Source organism: Scardinius erythrophthalmus, assembly GCF_964197995.2.
Source record: "Scardinius erythrophthalmus genome assembly, chromosome: 11".
NCBI lineage: Eukaryota > Metazoa > Chordata > Actinopteri > Cypriniformes > Leuciscidae > Scardinius > Scardinius erythrophthalmus.
In genome coordinates this window covers 36,842,825-36,857,763 of record NC_138231.1, presented here as the reverse complement: position 1 = coordinate 36,857,763, position 14,939 = coordinate 36,842,825, and the positions used below count along the sequence as shown (strand labels likewise).

The window sequence follows — 14,939 nt, the reverse complement described above, 5'->3', positions numbered from 1 at the left end:
TTGGACTTTATATCTCACAATTCCGAGAAAAGATGTCAGAATTGCGAGATATAAACTCGCAATTATGTGTTATAAAGTCAGAATTGCGTGATATAAAGTCAGAATTCTGAGATATAAAGTCAGAATTGCGTGATATAAAGTCGCAATTGCGAGAAAAAAAGTCAGAATTCTGACTTTATAAGACGCAATTGCGACTTTATATCTCGCAATTCTGACTTTATATCTCAGAATTCTGACTTTATATCTCAGAATTCTGACTTTATATCTCAGAATTCTGACTTTATTTCACGCAATTCTGACTTTATATCTCGCAATTCTGAGAAATAAAGTCAGAATTGCGAGATGTAAACTCGCAATTGTGAGATAAAAAGTCGCAATTATCTTTTAAAATGTTTTATTCAGTGGCGGAAACAAGCTTCCATAGCACTGTCCATTTGGAAATCGCATTGGTCCAAAATCCTGCTGCATATAACTGTACAATATCACAGTACAATCTTCTGATTGGCTGAGAGTTTTGCTTGTTGTAAACTTGTCGCCCAAACCACTTGCACCTGGTTTGGGCATTGTTTAATGTTATACTAAATACATTTCTCTGTATTAATAGCAATCGGTGTTATTTGTCTCTGAAAGGCTGGAATGGTCAGTCCCACAGAGGATAAAGGTAATGGAAGTTCCAGCCTGCCCAAACCTCAAACAGCAGATGAGAATAAAAGACCAGACACACTTCTGGCCCGTTTTGAACGACGCGACAACTTGAAGAAAGCCAATACCTTGCCCAGCTCAGTCACAGGTAAAAAACCAAAACATTAAAAAATGTATTATATTTCCTGTCAGCTTTATACCGGGGTTATTTTTGGTAGCTTGGGGCCTTATGCTCAGTTGTAATGAAGGTTTTTTATTATTTATTTATTACATATACAGGTGCTGGTCATAAAATTAGAATATCATCAAAAAGCTGATTTATTTCGAGAATTCAACTTTAATATATTATATAGACTCATTACATGCAAAGTGAGATATTTCAAGCCTTTATTTGTTATAATTTTGATGATTATGGCTTACAGCTTATGAAACCCACGAAATCAAAATCCCAGAAAATTTGAATATTACATGAAATCACACAGTAATTACACAGTAATACCATGGTCATTGAACCAGATTTTGGTTGTTTTGGCAGTGTGGGAGGGTGCAAATCCTGCTGGAAAATGAAGTCAGCATCTCCATAAAGCTTGTCTGCTGAAGGAAGCATGAAGTGCTCTGAAAATGTCCTGGTAGACGGCTGCGTTGAGTGGACAGCACAGTGGACCAACACCAGCCGTTGACATGGCTCCCCAAACCAACACAGACTGTGGAAACTTCACACTGGACTTCAAGCATCTTGGATTGTGTGCCTCTCCATTCTTCCTCCAGACTCTGGGACCTTGGTTTCCAAATGAGATGCAAAATTTGCTCTCATCAGAAAAGAGGACTTTGGTCCACTGTGCTTTATTAAATCCAGAGTCAACGCAGCCGTCTACCAGGACATTTTCAGAGCACTTCATGCTTCCTTCATTTTCCAGCAGGATTTGCACCCTCCCACACTGCCAAAAGAACCAAAACCTGGTTCAATGACCATGGTATCACTGTGTAATTACTGTGATTCATGTAATATTCTAATTTTCTGGGATTTTGATTTCGTGGGTTTCATAAGCTGTAAGCCATAATCATCAAAATTATAACAAATGAAGGCTTGAAATATCTCACTTTGCATGTAATGAGTCTATATAATATATTAGTTTCACCTGTTAAGTTGAATTCCTGAAATAAATCAACTATTTGATGATATTATAATTTTATGACCAGCACCTGTACATACCCCTAGCTGAATTACAACTGGCAAAAAAAGTATGAATGGGAGTGGGATTTAGACATGGTTCAATGTTTTTACAACTGAGACATCTAACCACAAAAATGCAGAAAAGAGCAATCTTTAAAATTGTTCATCCACTTGTAAACAAAGCGAAGCAAAAAATTGGGAAATCACAGCTGAACCATATTTTTCTCATTCTTTTTAAAAGTTGAAATAACAGACTCTACACCATCTCCGCCAGCAACAAAGGATGTGACAAAGCGCTTACCTCCTGGTGACACTACCCAGGTTTCTACCGAGCCAGCCTGGCTTGCCCTAGCCAAGCGTAAGGCCAAAGCCTGGAGCGACTGCCCACAGATCATCAAGTGATACATTACTACTGACCCAGTGAAAAAGCAAAGTCTTTTCTCCTTCATCCACATCAGTCAACCATCACTGCACTCCAGCTCACATCTGGCTCTGAACAAAAAGTCTATAATAAGCAATCAGACATTTCCGAATAATTGTTTTTTAAGTTAAAAAATTTTTTCCACAAAGACAAAATATTGTACCAATATTCAGACTGGCTACAGATCAGTTGATGTGAGAAACAATGACATCAATGCCACCCCTATGGTTTTCAACACAGCATTATTGCAATAACATGCATAAATGGTATGTTTATTTAATTTTGTGTTGCAGCCAATCAAACAAGCCCTAGAATCTTCATCGAGAAGTTGCAGCCCTTTATATCTTTGTAGTCGCCAGTGGTCCTGTTAACTGTGTATACACAATGCATGTCAAACTGTTAATACTAAATATTACTAAAACAATATGAGTGGTTCACATTCAGTACAAATGTAACATTTCAAATAAGACAAGACAGTATGTTATTACTTTGGTGATCATTTTGGGAAGCATTTCAAGGGCTAATAATAACAGTTGTTGAAACCATCACAAATCTCTCTCCTCCCACCTACAAGCATGTAAAGTGGAGAAACGGTTTTGTAATTTGGTGGGATTTTTTTTTTTCATGTATACACTAAAATGAATTGGCACTCGTAGACATTGCCGATGGACAGACGTGGTCATTTTTTTTATTTCTTAACTTATTATATTTGATATCTTGGAAAAGTAAAAAGATCTTCACTGTGTCCGTGACAACTGTGAGTACTGTCATTTTAACTATTGCTTAAAAATTATCATTATAATGACACATCAGCACTGTTTACTCATGATATTAACTAACAATGACTTTTTCCTTCAAGTTTCCATGACAATATAGGATATATGCACTTGAGCCATGCTGTCAGTTGATGAAAAATCTACTTCTTGCAGTGTCCATACCCGTCTGTTTCCGTAGAACTGCCTGCTTGCTGTATCATAAACAATGCTATCCTTGCGTAGCGTGTGCTAGCATCACTTTTGCAGCTAATTAACAAAACCCGCGACACGACTAAGTGATGGGAGATCAGTGTTTCAAATGCAATGTCCCAGGGGGATTAAGAAAAAGAGGTCTAGCCAATGAAATTGCCCCTAACAAAAAAAGGGAACATTTCCAGTGAGTGAACGAACAGACTATTAACTGGCATCACCTCTACGTCCTTGAATAAGGCAGCTAACCCCAGATCACTCCAGGGGGGATTGTCCTTGTAGGTGAACTGTAAGTCGTTCTGGATAAAAAGCGTTTGCTAAATGATGGAAGATATTAAATGGAAGAGCCACTGACTCCACTATCTAATGTTGTATGTATGTAATGTATGTAGGTATGTATGTATGTATAGAGGTGAAATGAAACGGACTGTATTCCTTTGGAGATCTCCTGAACTGCAGTCACGTCACTTTGTTTTTACATTGGTCGTGTGCAATAGCATAGCGCAAACAGTGTTGTATGTGATATGAAACAAAAAAGTTTGTTGATATTGCACTTATTTTGTTCACTTTAGAAAAAATCCATTAAAGAAAAAGTGACGCAAATGTTATGAAATATGTAGAGAAAATAAAAGGAAGCTGTTTGAACATGGCAGACTAAAATTCCTGTTTTTGCACAAAAACAAACATGAACATAAATGCTAAAAACATTTTGCAGGATATATATGTACACAATGCATACAGATTATATCCATATAATTTTTTCTAATAAGCACTTTTGGGAGTCACCCCCCAAAAAATTTGTTTTTCAACTGGACATGGATTATTATGATTAATCAACTTTTGGTCAGTTCAAGACAATAAACATAATCATTACGACATCCGACAACTAAGTTATGCCCCCATACGACAGGAGAGGAGAAAAGCTCGCCTGGCAAAGACAAGGTTGCCTTCAATGCGCCGGTTTCCCCATCTAAAACCCACACCTTTCCATCAGTGGAGCACACGGCCGCTAGCGTTCTCAAACCCCACGGAGCGCCGTCAAATACAAATGGAGTAGAGAACACCTTGCCTGTGGTCTGGAACTGCCACAATAATGATCCATCATTGCCATTTAAACAGTATACATGACCGTCATGTGACCCACATGTGACTGTGTGATTGGGTGATGGTGATGTGCTCCTGCTGGGTGTTGTAGAAATTGTCTTTTTAGTCAAAAATGTCAAGGAAGAAATGCATGGCGATGAGAAGATTGGTCCTTTAGTGGAGAAGTCCCATAACTGCAAAATAATGGAACAAAATCAAACTGGTGCACAGAATGCAGTCAAATAACCCAAAATCAGTGTAGACATTCTCATAATCTTCTCTACACTGCAATTAAAGTCTACTGGATGAAATCTGTGGAGCAAAACAATATTACTACAAACATTACTGAGGTTTGAAAAACGAGTGCAATATACATATTAGAATAAAAAAGCATTGTTGTTGTTCAGTGTTCACTGCTCTAGTGGTAATGACCATAATTTGAAAAATAAGATTTATAATCATGGTTAAAGTCACATATATTCAGTTTTTCCTTTCTTAGGGCAACTTTTCCATTTTCCTCTCACCATATCTCCAGAATGGCTTATTCCAATAATATGGCCATTTACTGAACCGATGAAGACAGAGGAATCAGAGCAGTGAGGAGATGAGAAAAACGGGACAGTGCCGGAATACGTCCACAAGACTTTTCCACTGTCCTGGACAGACAATAAATGGAGAATTACAAGACAAATGTTAGCTTTCAAACATGACCTCTGACCCCTACTTCATTCCCAAGATCTTTTGTATCAGAGAAGTTGGCTAATACACTTTCAAACTTCAATACTCAATACTTTTGTGCATGTACTCCAGTGAAGAAGGAACATTTACTTACTGGATTAAGACAGTGGAGATTCCCACCCAGAGTACTACAGTATAACTGTCTAGGAGACAAGTGGACACAAGGGGACGAAAACACCGCACCGCCACCACAATAGTAATGCCATTTACAAGTTTTAGCCTGGGAGAAATAGAGACAAGTGTGTGAAATATCAAGGGGACATACAGAATCTGCAAGAACACATTTACAAAAAAAAAGTACAGCTAATATAATACACATTTAGTTTTAGCCTCAGTGTTGTTATTAACTAAAGCTAAAACTATTAAAAATAATTTTGTTAATTGAAATAAAGTTGAACTAACATGAAATATAAATATAAGATGAAAAACTTAACCTTATAAAAAAATTAAGTTACTAAACAAAAAAATGACAAAAGCACATTACAAAAATACTAAAACTCAAACTAAAATATAAAAATAGTAAATAAACATAATAGTAAATATAAAATATAAAAAGAAATACTTTAATAGTAATAGTATAAATTTAACTAAAAATAAATAGTCATATAATATAAATAAATATAAATAATACTAACTTAACACTGTTCAGCACTACAGAAATACAAATAAGCAAAGTATTATTTCTCCTGTATATTACCAGTGGGTCTAATGCATAAATATAGCCATCATGGGACCCTGCAAAAATCAGCCCAGTTTTAGGGTCTACAGTAGGGGAACTTTTCACCACATCCCCCGTCTCAAATGTCCACACTGTGTCCCCACAGGAAACATCCAGGAAATACACTTGTCTGTCATAGCAGCCTGTGAAAAAGGGTTAAACACAAGTCAAAAATGTGGATGACAAATAAACTGATTAATAAATTTAGCCCTGAAATCTCAAAAAAAAAAAAAACTCCATATTCAAGCTAAAGTAGTAACAACTTTATTACAACAACGTTAGTTATTTTAATTCAATTTAACATTCCTTTAAGATCAAGTACAAACCTACTGCTACAAGGCTTCCACATTTTGAGATGGCAGCAGAAGACTCTAACCGATCTCCAAGGACACGCTCCCAAATGACCTCTCCGTTGAACAGGTCAAGAGCCTGCAGTCGGTGCGAGTGAGAGCCAATGAACACAGTGGTCTTACCAGGACCCAGCAGCAGCACTGGAGAGGCATCCACACATCTGCCTGTGTCTGAGCTCCAGAGGACTCGCAGGCCAAGCGGCAGGACGTCCAAAGAGTCTTTTCTAGAACCCTCACCTATAACTGCGCTCTCAGTGACGGGTAACGTCTCAGTAACTTCATGGTGCTCTGTGACCTTTTTAATAGCAGAATTTTTCTGACATGTCTTATAACTTTCATGTGACGAATTAGATAAAAACCCCAAGTGATTGTCTTCAGAAGTAAAGCTTTCGTTTGTCTCTGGTCCATCTGAGAAGTTTCCCTCTCGCATTTTCTGAAAACAACCCCAATCGATAACCTCACCGGCTCGTCTCACAACTACAAATCCCCTAGTCCTCCTCACTGAGGGAACTACAGAACCCATTGCGCTATTCGTAGCATTCACTGTGGCCATTTTCTTTGGTTGTCTTTTAGCTGAAACTACAGAGTCTGAATAATCTAGCATTCTTTTCTTTGATGGTTGGATTGCATTATGTGTTTCTGGCATGACGTGGCTAAGCACATCTGAGAAAGAGCCATCTAATATGACCTCCAGCAGGCCCACAGAGGTTGTCCCCATGGCAACAGTGATCTCATCACAGAGACGCAGGGCCTGAAGGGAGTCTCCTCCACTTAACATGAAGTGTGCATCTTCCTCAACCACCACGTCATTCGGCAGGCCAAGACACTCCTAATACACACGGACAAAAACACAATAGCAGATTCACACAGCATGCAATGGGAAAGATGCTGCAATATTTAAGAAAACTTAAAACAAAACTAGTACTTTTTGTGCAAAATAAATAGAGGAATAAATACTATTTATACCTTCCACAGGGTCTGTAACTTCAGTCTCACAGATTCAATGTCTTTCCATACAATTTGTATATTTATGTCTTGTCTTTGAGTGTCAAACATTCTCATCAACTCGTCAATGGCTATTTTACCTACAACAAAAACAATGACCACAATGAATAAACTTGTACACATCTGATTAAATAGATATGCTAAAGTGATTTTGAAGTTTAAGCTTTTAATAGCTTTTTAGCTTTTAATAGCATTTAATTTAATAAATTCTATTTTGGATTGGTTAATAACATCAATTTATCAGGGGGTACTTCAAGTACATAATTTAGGTCATGGGGGCAGGGGCGCCTTTAGATAACCAGAGGCCCCTGGGCTAGATGATTACAGTAGACCCCCCTAACCTGAATAAAAATGTCACAAGGCCATTAATCAATATAGACATTTCAATTTGTGCTCTACTTAAATGTTTTTGTGAATGCCACTCTCGATAGAGTTTTTTTTAACCAAGGCCAGTTGATTTGAGAATCCATTCACACCACCGCTTAACTTCTCGAATAGTGTCTGTATGAAAGAGCAATGGGATCTATCAACTGCAACTATAGTGACAGTGACTAAGTAATATCAAAGATGGCGACGACACAGCAGGATTTCGCCAAAAATGCGGTTGTGATTCCTGAAAATGTACGGGTGTGAGTTCGGTAATAAAATGCAGTTGTCACTGTTGTAATCTCACATTTATAAAAATAATTATTAAAAAAAATATTTTTTATTGCGCCAGGGGCACAGTTGATATAAAAGTTTGGGAAACCCTGCCTTAGAGGATAGTGCTCACTTGCCATGAGAGGTGAGTGGAAGAGCAGGGATGAATAATATCAAGTCAGGAATGTTGTGACCGGACAAAAGCTGTGATAGCCTATGGCGAATCTCTCCTTCAATAACTCTCAGCGAGAGGGAGGTGGCATTTCTAGATACTTCAACAGCAGTGAGGTCTTCAGAGGATTGTGTAGAATGTTGGAAAGTTTCTTCATGGTCAATTTCCGAGGAGGATGAAATGGCTCCTGGTTGACTCGATGCGAGCACTATAAATGCCACCAGCCTGTCACCCTCACTCAGGCTCACTGCACACGCCTCTACCTGAGGCAAATTTTCAATGACCTGAGGACAAAAATAAATAAATTCATGATATAAAATGTTATATGTACCTTTCAATCCTCTCCGATTTGATTAGAGATGTTAAAGTCACAACATGACACATGGGTCACATAGAGCCTACCCGCTGCAAGGCATCTAGGTGTACCCGCTGACCAAACCGTTTGACGAGCCGATCCTTCCTGCCCTGGAAATACAGACGGGAATCGCGCACCAGCACCCAGTCACCAGTAGCACGCATTGTTCCCTTGACTACAGTTTCTTCATCGTCAAGAAGACACACCCTCTCCTGACCACCTAAATAAAAGAAACCAAATTTCACTTTACAAATACAAAAACAACTAATATGAATGTGAAAGAATGTACACTACCATTCAGGGTCAGTAAGATTTTCTTTTTGAAAGAAATTAATAGTTTTATAGAGCAAGGATGAATTAAATTGATTGGACTGACAATAAATATATTTGTAGTTAAAAAAATAAATCTATTGCAAATAAATGTTCTTTTGAATGTCCTACTCACCAAAGAATGTATCACAGATAACAGATAAGAATGACTGTTTTCAACATTGATAGTAATAAGCATTAGAAGGATTTCTGAAGGATCATGTGACACTGAGAACTTAAAAAATTCAGCTTTTGCAGCTTTTCACATGAATAAATTACATTTTAAAATATATTAAAACAGGAAAAACAATATTATTTCACAGTATTACTGTTTTTTCTGTATTTAAACGTACAGTATGGAATTTTTCGCCACTAGGGGTCGCTAACCTCTTTACAATAACAAAGGCGTAGTTTGATGACGCGACATTTGCTAAGAATTATGGATCTTGTCGTCAACGTCAAGCCGACCGATCTAATAATGTTTATGGATGTGCTCACCTGTTTAATAAAGTACATGTAGGAGCGGTCGAAGTCTCGGACGTGGAGCTCTCGTTTATATACTGTCTATGGGAGCTCTAGGCATCTCGAAAACGCAGCGCTGATATTGATTCTTGTTTTAGTTCTCATTTTTTATCCAAAGTCTGCTTGCCATGGTCCATAATGTTTGAACGAAACAACAACAGCGTGCAAATAGACATTGCGAACTACACAGTGGTCCATGTCAGTCGCTTTGGTTAATATCAGACGGCTCTGGTTCATAGCTCTGGTTGCCATGGCAGTACGAGCGGAAACCAGGGACAACGCGGATATGACGCCGACAAAACGGAAATAAAGAAACGGGACGTGTCTTCGAATTAAATTACAAATTTCTCCTGGTTTGAAAGTTGTTGGAAACAGTCGGGATAATGTATGTACACAACTAAAAAATATATATAACATATATATAGTGATTTTTGCTATTTTTAAAGCAAAAAAGTTACATATTGTGCCTTTAAACCCGAAAAACCTGAACAGTAGAAAGCATGTTTCTGAAAGCATGTTAATCAACTTTACATTATTTTAAAGAGCATTTCAAGGCCTTCATTATTCTAGTGACTCGGGTTTTAAATAATTTCATCATACCAATGAATAAATGCCCTTCTCCTTCAGTGACGAGATGTCCTGTTTCATCTCTGACCTCCATTATGGTATCCAACATCGGTTCTCCAAGAGGCACAGATAGATCAGTTCTGTCAAATAAAACATGATATGTGAACAGACAATGCATCACAAGAAATTGTTTAATACTAATAATATTTATTATTTGCATCACTTCAAGATAAAGCAATTGAATTTGAAAACATTCTCTATGGACTGTCAATAATACTGTTTTGTGGCTGAATATTTACTACAGTGTCATTATATTATACTATTATAGTTTTTATTAAAGGGGTCATATAATGCCATTTTTGTACAAGCTAATATGATTCTTTAGGGTCTAAATTAAAAGTTTGTAATATACTTTAATTAAAAATTCTCATTAGTATTGTAAGAAAACACTAATTTTACCTGGTCAAAAACAGCTCTGTTTTCAGCACGCCGTTTCAGTGCATGTGTCTTTAAATGATAATGAGCTTTGCTCACCCCGCCCCTCTGTTCTGTGGGTACACCGTATTAGACATTCTCTGACTGTATCTAACACAATAACCACGTGTTATTCGTTATAAACGTGGGATTATGAATTATATTGAGAACGTCGTACATAGAAAACATGCCGTAAAGTACCCTGAGTGTAAACCTTAGACGCATTCATCATGAAGCCTGCAGCAAGGTTTGCAAATTTCGCAAAGATTAATATAAATACGAATATAAAGGTTAATAAAACATTACACTCACATCTTCTGGAGGTTCAGCAGGAACACGTTGGTACCGATCCGTTTTTTCTCGTTTGTGAAGCTGTCTGGTGTGAAATGATTCGCGCAAACATGAAAGCACAGACGATCGTGGGGAATCCCCGTGAGGGAATCCCCGCGTCAATCCTTTGGGCATATCGCTTCAAAAACAAAACTCAGCCACTGCTTCTTCAACGGCTCGGATTTAGGAACATCCAAATGACTGCTGTGTTCCTTATTACATCTAAGAACAGAACACCACAATCGCTTAGACGCCATTCTACTCCAGCATATCAACAATGGCGGACTACTATGACGACGGCTGTCACAGCTCGCTCAGGGCGGGTCTTGTGTTGAAACACGGCTGTCAATCACAATAGCGGGAGGGGCGTACGATCTTATGACGTCACAATATCGAACGGCTTGATTTCAGAGATGGTCAAACATATAAGGAGATTAAAACAAAACCACTGGATGGATTTTTATCATGATAGGATGGTTGTGTACAGGCACTGCCAACAGACATTTCAGTGCAATCAACTTGTAAAAGTGCATGTACCATTATATGACCCCTTTAATATTTTAAATTATATTTTCAGTTTTAATTTTAAATTAGTTTACTATTTAGTAATTTGATTATGTGCTTTTGTCATTTTTATTATTTTTCTCTTTTTAAATGTTACTATTTAGGTTTAATTTGTCTTATTTCAGTGTTAATTTTATTTATTATTTATTTTAAGTTAGTAATTTTAAGGCTTCAAGGCAAGGTAACATTTTTAATCCTTGTTTAGTTTAAGTTTTCCATCCAATATATACAGAATACACTTTAGCTTTATTTCAATGAACAATTTTGTGTTTAATAGTTAATAACCCAATTTTACTATACATAATTATCACAAAAAACAGTTTTAAAATATCGCTATAGTTTTTATAATCAGACTTCCTCAATTATTTAATGAATAGTGTTGATGCAATATTCAGTGTAGACACCGCAAAATGCAAATGAAATGACGGATTTTAAGTAGTTTGCACGCTTGCAAACAAACTGAAGACATAATGGTAAATTACTGAACATGCATTGCTGGCTCCAGTTTAGCATTATCAATGAATGGCTGAAGGCTTTGTGGCACTCACGTGTTCTCCAAGCACAGGTGTTCGTCTGGGACTTTGTACCAACTTGCCCAGCAAGACACTTCTGTAGTGCCGTAAAGATTACAGATGCGTGTGCCATTGCCAGCCTGCCTCCAGCTTTTGAGAAGATTCAGAGATGGAAATGGCTCTCCTCCAAAAGCCAATAACCTCAGAGATGAATTTGCACTAAGCACCTCCTCCTGAAGGACACGCCTTCCAAAGCGCCTCACAAGAGTGGGAGTAGCCTGAAAATGATTAAAATCAATTATATTACTTTAGTATTGAACAGTACTATATGTTGTGTGTGTCAACTTGGACTCATAATGACACCAAGTGGAGTGGAGGCAGTATGGCATAAACGTTTTTGGTTTCCAATGCTAGTATCAAAAAATAAATAAAAGTTGTTCATTAGTCAGCCATGATTAATTTATTCTACTACTTAAATTGTCCAATAACAAACAAAGGGGTTACCGAAATAAAGTGAGTAGTATTGGAAGTCATGTGATTTCAACATGGCCACCCCCATGAGGAGACCCACTACATGTATAAAAAACAGTAGTGATATAACTAAAGTCTTAGTCACTTGTCAATGTAGCCTACATTATTTTAAACACTTAAAGTCAGCATGTAACGAAAGTTGCAATCATCTTTTCTATCATGTCATGTTTATTCAAGTGGCACGGCTTCTAGAGCAAGAAAAAATGTAGGGCGGGAAATGGGAATTGATTAGATTGTTGTGGTTCGCTATTGCTGTGATGTCATGTGAGTGACAGGTTGTCCCACCCTCATGCCAGTAAACAATTCATCAGAAATGGAGGGAAGTTACTTTGTTTACGAAAGTTTATGAGGGCAGATGTATTTAAAAAAAAAGACGCGCATGGATAAATCATTACATAAAAATATGAATTGTCAAATTTGATTTCATGGTAACTTTAAATAAATTTTTTATTATAAAAACTATTCATGAGTAAAAAACAACTGAGACCCTTTAAGCACTGGAGTGTAAATTAAAATTATTCTGCGGGATGCAAAACATGTTAAAAAAATACTGAAAACAAATTATTGGGGCATGAAAATAAATGAGCAAATGTCAAAAGAACACACTCATTATCTCTATAATCTGCATAATGCACAAATTTCAGCTGACAACTTCCACTATCAATGTCTATTTCAGCAGATATGCATATTTCATATGCACATTCATGAGAAGATAAACGGAGAGATGAAGTGATTTGATTAAAATCTCTAATTAAAGGCTGTCAAAAACAGAAGCTCGTGACTGATAGTTCAGTGAGGAATGAAGTCACTTGCCTGTAAGACAGTTGTTGTGTTTCGTTTAAACAGCACATGAGCAAGTCTGCGTGGCATCTTTTTAACAGCGGAGGGGACAATTAAGAGACATGCTCCGGTAGACAGGGCCAAAAACATCTCCACCACAGAGGGGTCAAAGGTTAACGGGGAGGACAGGAACACAACATCTTCTGCAGTCATCTTAAAGACCGATCTATTGAGAAAGTATATAAACCATCCATTATCTCACAACCTTTATATGAACACTTGGGCTAGTTGAAACAAAAGCTATATCTCAGTAACTATAAGGTTTTTAGTCAAAAGTCCAATTGCACAGAGTGTTTTCTCTAGCACTGGTTTTGCATGTTGGTTTCAAACACATATAGTTCAAAACTTTTATTTTATTTTACATCAATTATATTCTCTAAAGTACATTTACTGGTAAACAAGCTGACAGGTAAACATATTAAAACCACACTGACCACATTCAGGTAAAAATCTACTATATAATGAAGGCAGATTTTAAACAAAAGTCCAATGTGTTCTTACCGTAAATGTATAATATTAGGCATTATACACCTGTGTGGGACCTTCACTATTTTTGGAAGCCCTGTCGTTCCGGATGTGTGCAAAACATAAGCCAAAGGCTCCCTCAGCTGGATGTTTTTGGTATGAATGTTTGCGTCCTGCTCACTTTGTATTTTTATTAAAGTGAGCCTATGTGAGGACAATGTTGCACATATTTCCAGGGAAAGCAGGCTGGAAAATGCACTCTGGAATTGCTGTTGGTTAAGAAACTTGCCATTAATATATATAAAAATATATCATCATTATTAATAATATAACTAATATAATAAACCTACATTTAGCAGTTCATTTTGTATCAAGCAGAAGTTCAGTCTGCACTTGTTCATCATTCTCACGGTGCACAGAGGTGGTGATGCAGGATCAAGAGGTACATATGCAGCAGGAAACTGCAGAATACTGTTCAGAGACGGGTACATTTGAATTATGTGCATTGAACTATTTAGTATAATAATTAGCAACTAGAATGACCATACACTGTCTGTAACTACAATAAATCGTACCCAATAATCCAGACAGGAAGGAGGACATCAGCATGGCAGAATAACCCTATGATACCATCATGTTTCTGGACAGAGACGCGCAAGTGTCCAGTTAAATCATTTGCGAGGGACATAACTTCATCATACGTCAAAGAGACGCGCGCTGCGATGCTGCTGTCGAACGCGACTGCTGTTTTATCGCCATGTTCAAGCGCCGCCACGCGCACCAACTCATGAAGGAATTTCGCTGTCATATCTGAGCGAAAATAAGTCATAATTTGAGAAATTGCGCCCTACATTATAGTCCCGTCTGTTTATATGGGCTCCTGTTTTGTTAACTAGCCATAACCAATTCGTGAATCTTTTGAGTCGAATGCTCGTTGAACCGGTAAGTCTGAACGGATCGTTCACCAATCGCGTTCGGTTCAAGCAGTCCAAACGGTTCTCGACCAGACCATATCATTGAACAACAACAACAACAAAACTAACAAAAAACCCGATTATTTTTAGACAATATATGTAATTTTATATTGTTTGGTGTAAATGCATAAGAGTATATTTGGGTTTTAAATTATCATAGCGGGACGTAAAGGATAAAATGTTGACGCAATTACGCTATGGCGTAAAAAGTGAAATTAACTGTTCCAAAGAACCGATTCGTGGAGATGACTCGGACAGCCCGTTTGACAAACTCGCGCTTTAAAATGACGTTTTAGTGTTGCTTGAAATAACGTCCAATCACTGCTCGAATGTTTTACTCGGCGAGAAATTTGAAAGTACTGGCGACTGGCGGGGCAAAATACTAGTTTATGTTGGTCAAATAAATTTAGTTTGCAATACATTTAGTTGATGCAACATGTCTGCCAAACCTTTATATGCAGATCAATTTAAGAGAAATGACGATGAGTTCAGATACAAGATGGAAGCTATTTTTCAGAAGGTAAGTTAGGTAAACGTTAATTCAAACGAATGTGTAAGATAAAGTACGTGTATTGGCATATGTCTTATA

At 37.3% G+C, this 14,939-nt stretch overlaps 3 protein-coding genes across 5 annotated transcripts in view; 2 read left to right on the top strand and 1 right to left on the bottom strand.

The window, feature by feature from the left end:
- The window catches only part of cracd (capping protein inhibiting regulator of actin dynamics), a 27,469-nt gene extending 23,624 nt beyond the window's left edge, over nucleotides 1-3,845 (top strand). The window contains exons 8-9 of one of the 2 annotated variants that reach the window (XM_081377724.1): nucleotides 631-790; nucleotides 2,058-3,845. In XM_081377724.1, the coding sequence (XP_081233850.1) occupies nucleotides 631-790; nucleotides 2,058-2,218 (321 nt within the window). In that variant the 3' untranslated portion in view covers nucleotides 2,219-3,845. Of the gene's footprint in view, nucleotides 1-604; nucleotides 791-2,057 lie in introns of both variants that reach the window. The other variant, XM_081377725.1, reaches the window with a different exon arrangement.
- Nucleotides 1-14,366, bottom strand: part of aasdh (aminoadipate-semialdehyde dehydrogenase) — a 22,346-nt gene extending 7,980 nt beyond the window's left edge. Inside the window, exons 1-14 of one of the 2 annotated variants that reach the window (XR_014031017.1) lie at nucleotides 13,952-14,280; nucleotides 13,727-13,847; nucleotides 13,413-13,645; nucleotides 12,885-13,077; nucleotides 11,577-11,818; nucleotides 9,694-9,800; nucleotides 8,310-8,482; nucleotides 7,873-8,191; nucleotides 7,058-7,176; nucleotides 6,068-6,920; nucleotides 5,721-5,884; nucleotides 5,118-5,243; nucleotides 4,810-4,941; nucleotides 4,347-4,479 (exon numbers count right to left, since the gene is read on the bottom strand). Coding sequence is in view for 1 of the 2 variants with exons in the window: in XM_081377723.1 (XP_081233849.1) it covers nucleotides 4,036-4,479; nucleotides 4,810-4,941; nucleotides 5,118-5,243; nucleotides 5,721-5,884; nucleotides 6,068-6,920; nucleotides 7,058-7,176; nucleotides 7,873-8,191; nucleotides 8,310-8,482; nucleotides 9,694-9,800; nucleotides 11,577-11,818; nucleotides 12,885-13,077; nucleotides 13,413-13,645; nucleotides 13,727-13,847; nucleotides 13,952-14,205 (3,480 nt within the window). In the remaining variant the exon portion in view is untranslated. Of the gene's footprint in view, nucleotides 1-2,899; nucleotides 4,480-4,809; nucleotides 4,942-5,117; nucleotides 5,244-5,720; nucleotides 5,885-6,067; nucleotides 6,921-7,057; nucleotides 7,177-7,872; nucleotides 8,192-8,309; nucleotides 8,483-9,693; nucleotides 9,801-11,576; nucleotides 11,819-12,884; nucleotides 13,078-13,412; nucleotides 13,646-13,726; nucleotides 13,848-13,951 lie in introns of those variants that run through there. The other variant, XM_081377723.1, reaches the window with a different exon arrangement.
- Nucleotides 14,091-14,939, top strand: part of LOC308697987 (uncharacterized protein) — a 5,558-nt gene continuing 4,709 nt past the window's right edge. Inside the window, exon 1 of the mRNA XM_081377735.1 lies at nucleotides 14,091-14,870. Coding sequence (XP_081233861.1) covers nucleotides 14,787-14,870 — 84 coding nt within the window. The 5' untranslated portion in view covers nucleotides 14,091-14,786. The remainder of the gene's footprint in view (nucleotides 14,871-14,939) is intronic.